This window comes from Nematolebias whitei, chromosome 5, assembly GCF_014905685.2.
Source record: "Nematolebias whitei isolate Nwh7 chromosome 5, NemWhi1, whole genome shotgun sequence".
NCBI lineage: Eukaryota > Metazoa > Chordata > Actinopteri > Cyprinodontiformes > Rivulidae > Nematolebias > Nematolebias whitei.
Window position 1 is genome coordinate 19811490 of NC_056502.1, and position 8643 is coordinate 19820132.

The 8643-nt window shown below is 41.4% G+C and overlaps 1 protein-coding gene across 1 annotated transcript in view; it reads right to left on the reverse strand.

Moving 5' to 3' along the window:
- rprd2b (regulation of nuclear pre-mRNA domain containing 2b) overlaps window positions 1–8295 on the reverse strand; it is a gene marked incomplete at its 5' end in the record, with an annotated part of 11242 nt that extends 2947 nt beyond the window's left edge. Inside the window, 7 exon segments of the mRNA XM_037676656.1 lie at window positions 5–968; window positions 1062–1229; window positions 4133–4393; window positions 5324–5609; window positions 5767–5942; window positions 8024–8150; window positions 8243–8295. Of these exon segments, the coding sequence (XP_037532584.1) occupies window positions 5–968; window positions 1062–1229; window positions 4133–4393; window positions 5324–5609; window positions 5767–5942; window positions 8024–8150; window positions 8243–8295 (2035 nt within the window).
- Between the last annotated feature and the right edge of the window lie 348 nt (window positions 8296–8643).

Sequence of the window (8643 nt, forward strand, 5' to 3'; positions counted from 1 at the left end):
GTACCACATTGCAGCTCCTGCTCGACTCCCAGCCCCTCCCCCTCGTCGGGAGCTTTGACCGATTACGCGAATGCTCTCCACCGTCTTGATGCGTTCTCCAGCAAGCGGCCGGTTAGAAAACGCAAGAGTCTGGATGGGTGCTCCCTCAGTGTGGGGCGACACGAGGGTCTCAATACGATGGTACTGACCCCCCTTTGCATCTCCTTCTGGAAACTCTTTCCCATTGTCCTTCTTTTTTCCACTCGGACCTCTATCGTCGTCAGAGCTGGTGCTCACCTTACGAGAGCCGGCCCCCATCGCTCTGCTGTTTCCCACAATCTTCAAGGGGCCGCGTTTCTCATCCTGCTTACCCTTCATATCCGGAGGAGGAGAATCGTGCTTCCTCTTTGCTTTGTCATCTTTAGCCTGCGTGCCGCTCCTTTTCACAGTTCCATATCTGGGAGACGCGTTGTCAAGACCGTTTCCGTCGTCGTTGCTTGATGACACGATGGCGGCATCCCAGGGTTCATTGCGGTAGGCAGTGGGTGAGAGGTTGTGACCTCCAGTTGAGGCTGAAGAGTCAGGCATGCTTACAGGTGTGTCCATGATCTCGTCCTGTGTCGGCGTGCCAGCTGCCTCGTCTCTCACTGGGGTCCCATCCACCCCATCAGGACTGTCATCACCCAGGACCACACTAAAACCTGGATTGCCCTGCAAGAAACTGTTGATCTTAGATTCTAAGCTTGGGGGAGAGACTGCATGAGCAGCAGAACGAGGAGGTGGAGGTGGAGGGGGAGGTGAAAGCCGTCTTTCCTTCTCCCTGGGTTTGGCTTTTCCAAGCATGTCCTGTTTAAGGCTGTTACTCAGAGGGGGTTTTGGTTTTGGGGTGGTTGGGGTTACTGGGGTTTTGGCGCTTGCCGATTCTGGAGAGGTACGGGTGGAGGTTGCAGTGGAGGTGTTTGTCACACTTTGCAGCAAAGAGGACAAAGCTGTTTTGAAACAAAAACAGAGAAAATAAAATTGTGAAACATGCCAGTCTCCCCCCCCCCAAACTAAATCGCAGAATATTGTATGGGCCTAACCTGGTGTGTTGGTTTTGGACAGAGCATTGAGGATCCCCTCAGGGGTGATGTCGACACGCGACAGGATGCTGGCCAAAGCAGGACTCGGTGGGATTGCTTTGGAGGCTGCTGATTGGGCAGTGGGGGTTGTGGGGGTCCCAGGGGATGGTCGTGGTGATGGAGTAGCTGCTGACAGGCAAGCAGAGACAGGAAGGTAGATCAAAAGGTACTGCAAACCATTCATTCACTCGTTCATTCACTCATTCATTACACAACATCAATAACAACTTGTGACAGAACTCTGAAGTCCTAAAACCCTAAAATACTCGCGCTGAAAATTATGTATGAAGTAGATGTCATTTCCTAAATTCTGGTGTATTTTAACATGCTGTTAAACATATGTGTACTTACATATGTAAACACTTGATTCAGTAATTATTTTAGACCGATTCCTCGTTCAACTAGTCCATATATGCATTATCCTGTTTTTAAACTCACTCCTATGGCTAAGATAATGAAATTAATGTGAGACAATTCATCACAACAATTCAACAATGACTTAAGGGGTGCACTTGACTTTTATTGTGTTAACTGTTTATTTAGTTTTATTTGTAACCAGTCTGTAATGTGGGGGGGACGCACTAATGGTGTGTGTGTGTGTGTGTGTGTGTGTTTACGCGTGCGTCAGCATCAGGTCGGCAGTATTTGTGTTTATAGAGAAATAAACAAACAACATTACCACTAGACTTTTATTTACTTGTGTTCAACACTACTCATCTAAATGATGTTTCTCACGAAGCTTGAGGACAATAAGGTGTGGGGTTGTAAAGACATTTCAACTTTAATGCACCAGAACACACAGCGCCTTAAATTTAACTTAGCACTAAGCTAAGTTGCTAAAGAAGTAGCGCTCAATTCAATTCAATTCAAAAATAATTTATTAATTCCAGAGGGAAATTAAGTGTTGTCATAGCTCATCATACTGGTTCCATTCAAGAGTTATAGATGCTGATAGATGTGGGCAGGATGGATCTCCTGCAGCGAATATGAAAAATCTGGCCACAGACACCGATCCGGCCACCAGGATTCAGCTTGCTGTCCGATCTGGCGGGCCTCTCAGTCCTCCTGGGCAGCAGGACTGCCTGAATGCCGGGCAGAATTCCTCCCTGAGCGATGGTCACTCCTCCCAGCAGTGTGCCGAGCTCCTCGTTGCCATGGACAAACAGCTGAAGGTGCCGGGGGATGATCCCAGTCCTCCCATTGTCACGAACCGAGCTTTACACCAGCTCCAGGATTTCGGCGGTCAGGTATTCAAGCAACTCAGCCAGGTTGACGGGAAATGGTCCATGGCGCTCATTTGGGATTTGGGGCTGTAGTTGAGGTATTTGAGCTTTTGAGATGTTAATCAGCTGCTCCTGGTTGTTAAAAACACCTTGTTGTCATGGTTACGCATCATAACAAATGCCCAAAAGTAAAAAGGTTTCAGTAAAAATCCTTCCAGCTGCACAGCATCCGATACCAGAGGAAATAATCATCTGAAAAAAAGTAATTTACATCCAGAAAATAGAAGAGTTAAAAGTTTTCAAAAGCAATAACTCAAAATGAAAGTAACAGAGCTGCTCCAACATGCAGCCACTCTGAGCAGCGCAGTTCTAGAACTTCTTAGACGACTTCTTCCACTTCTCTCAAGCATCCTAACATGTATATACAGTATGTCTATTATCCTAACTCCCCCGGTCAATAACTGCCTGCACCAAGCTCGCTAAGCTGGTGAGTGAGCAACACAGTCTCCACCTCCTCCTGTGAGCGTTCTGCCGAGGCAGGAGACGCAGAGGAGAAACACCGCTGGAGCGTTGTAGATAACCAGGAAAACCTGGAGTGGACTTTTAGTGGTTTGAGTAGTCTCCTATTAATCAAGTGGAATGGATTTGTTCACAAAGAAATAGAAACAGCGTAGAGTGAATTAATGTTACATGGTAAATGTGTGTGTGTGTATGTGTGTGTGTGTGTGTGTGTGTGTGTGTGTGTGTGTGGGGGGTCCAAATGAATATTTTTTTTAAATGTGGGGGGGACATGTCCCCTTCACATATAAAAGTTGCGACATGTTTGTAACACAACTTGCCATTGTGCTAAGCAACGGTGACACTGAACTGCTTGTTTAAAAATAAGAAAATTAACTTTACCCAATGAACAGGTGCAACTTTAATACAGATAACCACCACCAGTGAATTTAGGATGCTTTTTATTTTTTTCTGATTTAGTGATAAGTCTTCTCATAACAAAAAATGACCTGGGATCATGGAGCCTTCAAAACACTAAATTACACTGTGCCAAGCAAGTGACACAAAATAACAATAAAAACTTTTATAGTCCGTTTTGTCAACCAGCATGTAATTATTAAAACTAAATAATTCACAGGGTCCTTCTTACCTTGGTGCCACAATTTCTACACTTCATAACTTTTATTCCCCTTTCCTTCACAATCCTCCTGGAATAACATACATCTCTCTTCTCCTGTTGTTTTCAACTATTCCTTACCCATCGCTGATTTTAACTATTTTACTGCACAGAAAACTTGTGTCACTTGGGTTCTTTCTCCCTAACAAATTTCTCCTTCAATTCTCTATGACACCACCAGGCATACTTTTCAACTCTTAGGGCAAAATGTTGGTGTGACAGACATTGTTCAAATGTTGACGTAGCGCTAAGATAATGGCACACAATACAGATGCGGTAGCTAAGATGATACAGACATAGCGCTCCACTTTTCTCACGCAGCCTAAGCTAGCTCGCAACACCCCTCCACGTCTCCCCCTCCTCCCCCTGCATCATCGACAAAAAAAACTAAGAGATGAGCACACTGCTAAGCTAAGTGACTGAAGAGGAATGCTGTTTCTTAAAGGGAAATTATGCCATCCACCATGCCTCTGACGCACCCACCTCCCATCCTCCAAAAAGAATAATAATTAAAATAAATAAATAAATAAAAACTCTTCGGATCTACATGATTCACGTAAATTCCATATTTTACTTGGAAATCAGCAAACTTGGCCGAAAAGTGGCAAGTTTGCATGACCGTATGATAAACACACCTGTATTCTTCATGGCAGATGTGAGAGAGTTGAGAATGGAGCTGATCTTTCCGAGGTCCACTTTGGCCAGATCGACTCCCAGAGGAGTGGTTGGAGCACTTGTGACTTTAGCATGCACAGGAGTCACTGGGGCTGTGGTGACAGCAGCAGCAGCAGACACAACGGGCTTAGAAACCGTCGTAGGCGTGGTTGGAGGTTTTGACGTTGTCTCTGACTTTAAAGTCTTGGAAACAGAAGGAGAGGACTTGTCTTTCTTTTCATCTATAAGGAAAAGAAGATAATTAATAAAAACATAAGGAAAAAAGATCATTAATAAAAACCATTAAATGAGTCCAGAAAGCTTAAAGAACTACTGGTCACAGCCAAGAAAAATACCATGACTGTATAAAAGCAAAATATTTAATAAACAGTAGTCCCTCGTTTATCGCGGTTGTTTGGGACCACGCCCACCCGCGATAAGTGAAAAACCACCAAGTAGGGATACAGTAGTCCAAGTTCAAGTTCAGTAAACTTTGTTATGACATGTGCCAGGCTGCAATCACACTTATCACGTTACTCCCAATTTTCCTCCTTAAATAATTTAAATTTAAATACTGTAACATTTTAAATAAACACTCCATGCAGCATGGACTGTTTATTTAAAATATTACAGTATTTAAATTTAAATTGTAGAGAAGAGAAGTGCAGCAGGACATCAAAGGGATGTCACACAGCTTCTGCTCGTCAGCACGGAGCAGAAATGTACTTCTTGATCAATTAAACTTCAACAAATGAAAATAGAAGTTCTAAAAAATTAAAAAAACAACACTTTTATATTTTGTAATTATGATGATTTTTACGATGTGACATACTTTGAATTTTAAGTTGGAAGACAAAAGTCAATCGGTGCATCTGGACAGCACCCTTCACAAAGCTGCAGCAGGAAAAATGTGTGGTGGCAGAGAAGGAAATCAGCTGATCAGCTGCATGAGGGAGCGTTCCCTTCCACTTTTTGCCTTCACACATGGTGCAAAATCATTTAAAATAAAATAAACAACCCATGGCTCATCCATCAATCAGTTAACTGTGTCATGTCCAATCTTACTTTGAAAATCTGCGATACAGCGAACCTCGCAATAAACTAACCGCGAAGTAGCAACAGTTAGTACCATAATTCAGCTGCTCATCTAAAAAAACTCTGCTGTGACTAACCTACTGCTGGAACAACATCTGCCTCCTCCTCAGACAAATCCATGTCCTCTGTGTCCCTGTTGTCACTTTGTAAATCTCCTTCATCCATAGCTTTGCCATCCAGCTCTGGATCCACCTGAGCTCTGCTAACACCCATTTCCAGAAAAGGGGAATCAGATCCAGTGGGCGATGGGGCGTCTTCAGAAGGCGAGGGGATGGGAGAGTCCTCAGGACCGGGCAGCGTTGCCTTGAGAGAATCCAGCTTTCTTTTAAGACTGGTTACACGGTTGGCAAAGGCATTGTATGCCTGAGGAGAGTGGTAGAACAAATATAAAACAAAAAAAGATGTGAGAAAAAAGCCGAATATGAAAGTTCTTTTAAAACAATAAAACAATATAATTGACAAATCAAAAATCCTGATCATGCACTAATATTGCATCATCTTTAAAATACACATTACTCACATTAGCCACAATTTTTACTTCTTTGTACTGCATTTCATAGAAGATGTCTGCATTTCCCAAATCTTCCAGCAGAGATGGACCATTTTTCAACTCCTTCTCCAGGAAACTGATGAAGTCCTGCAACTTCTGACTGCCATCTTCAAAATCTTTGGTAAACTTGTTTCCTCCTGTTTTATCTAACAAATGAGACATTATTGTCAAACATAAGGTTTCCTCAAGAGTCCATAGAAACAGATATAAACACGCCAGTTGAGACATTTTTTTAATTTGCCTGAAGATGCGACTGAGTTCGGTTTTAATATTATAAAAAAAATTTTTTAATAAAGTAAAAGATTTAGTACAAGGTAGTGTATGTTTAATACATTGTTTTCAATCAAAATATCAGTTAAAAAAATAATTAACTATTTTTGTTGAGTAGAAACTTATTAGTTGCCATAGCAACATCACTCAACATGTTAAACTGGCCTTGGCGCTGTGATAGCATGTTGCTTGACCATTTATCATTCAGAGTGTGATACGGGACCATCAACATAACAGAATACTACCTTAAGTATTAAGTTCACTCACTGCATTTGTCTTTTCTATAGTATCTTGGACAAAGTTTGTACATTTGTTATTGTCAGAGCTAGACCTGTCACGATAACAAATTTTGCTGGACGATTAATCGTCTCAGAAATTATTGTGATAAATTTTTTTTTTTCATTTAGCCTTTATTTATACAGGTTAGTCTCATTGAGCCACGAGAACTCATTTTCAAGAGAGACCTGTTTAGGGAGCACATGGTGGGGGTTAAGGGCCTTGCTCATGGGCCCAGAGTGGGGCAAATGAGGGTGGGGGCAAGTGTGGGTGTTTCACCTACCCCACCCACAATTTTGATGTTGTCGGGGCCGGGACGTGAACCGGCGATCTTCGGATCACAAGCCCACCTCTCTAACCTCTGCGCCACCACTCCACCAATAAATGATAATGTTGTTTGAAATTTGACAATAACTAGTAATTATTGTCAAATTTAAGAAGAAATTATGGTCAATTTGTTTTGTGTATAGTACCTTTTTTGACCACTGGATGTCAGTATAAGATTGTTTGAAGCGAAGGATGGATAGTGAGGGAGCGAGCAACGTGTCTCTAAGAAAAATGGGAGGGAGGCCCCTTGACGTGACATGGGCTGTCTCTCGTTCCTGCTTTTCGGTTCTCAAAATGGCGGACAATCTGTGTGGTTTGAGCTCTTTAGCATAGCATTTTTCACACAAAGCTTTAAATAAAAAAATAAATTAGTAAACAAGTTCTCAGCTTCTTTTTGCAGAGAAAAACAACGTTTTACACAAAGGCACAGGTTTCAACCGTGAATTTTGGAGTTTTGACAAGACGGAGGTTTTTTCCGGAGGTTGGCCAGTTAGCTTAGCTCGTAGCTTAGCTTCTCAGCTTAGCTGATTTTAGTGATTCAAAAACGCGATTTTGGATGCTTAAAATGGATTTTAAAGAGAAAAGAGAAAGGGAGGGGTCAGTGAAGAGCACCGGATTTGAGCCTTTTGTCATCCAGTGTCTTCAGTAGAAAGAGAGACACGAAGAAACGATAAAGCCAATAAATGAAAATGAGGTAGATAGTTTTCATTTATCATGCGATTAATTGATTTATTGTTTATTGCGACAGGCCTAGTCAGAGTCTCAGATGGAGACTGTAAGATGTGTTATCATATACAATCTCCAAAGCATGTTTTTTGGTGAAAACTTGACAAATTTCAGACCTTCAATTCAGTATAGACTTTATCTTTAACCATTTTAGGACTACAAAACATTTGTGCTAAAAACATACTACTGCTAAACAACCGATTGATGTTTTTGGAGTTTCTCTGTGGTATTGCTCTGAGCAAAAAGATGCTTTGTGATTATATGGAAAATGTATCATCTGATATTAGGACCTTTTTTGTTAGCCACTGGAAATAAAATAAAATAAAATAAAATAAAAAGCTGATGTGCATTATCCACAAAATGAAACAGAAATTAATATCACTGAAATACTTATCAGAAACATATAGATCTGTGCAGAAACTGGTTATTTCTATAGTTTCTGTGAGTAAATCACTTTCAGCAGATATGCACACATTAGATTAAGCACAGTAAATGACTGGTACACCATCACTGACAATGAGAAAACTTGTCTTTTGACAATCTGAGGGCTTATAAAAATGTCAAGTTTAAGGCTGACAATATAAAAAAGATTTGCAGCGATACAGAAACTCGTGTCGTGACATCTGACCTTTCAGCCTCTTGAAGGCCTCGGCGTTGTAGGCGTCCAGCCTGAAAGATGAGAGCTGCTTCTCCCTGAACTCTTCTTCAGCAGCAGCATGCTTCTGTCTCGACAGCTGCTCTATGAGCGAGTGGGGCTGGAAAAACAAGTGACAATCAGTCGAGGTGATGCTCCATAACTTTGTTTTAGACACATTTCTAAGAGGAGGGGAAAACAGATCAAACTTACTGTGAACTCTGCAACAATCTTGGACTTCAGGGCTGCTTTAGTGCTGGACGGAACTAAAGAATAAAAAATACACTTTTAAAACAAACTATTTAAAAATGCCAACATTTTTCAGTCAGGTCATCTGGACAGTAGGAATGTGCGATATGGCATAAAATTCATATCACGATATGTATTGTGAAGGGTGGCGATAACGATATATATCGCAATATGTTTTTGGTATAAAACTTGCTAAAAAAAGCATAGTGTCCTTTTGTCATTATATTTTGAATTAAGAAAATTCCACTACTAGGTCCAGAGAGTTTTTAAATAATAAACAAATCAAGTATTAGGCTTCTTTCTTGTAGTGCAAAACAGTGCAAAATATATCAAATGCAGTTTTAGCCATATGTTTTAAACAAAAG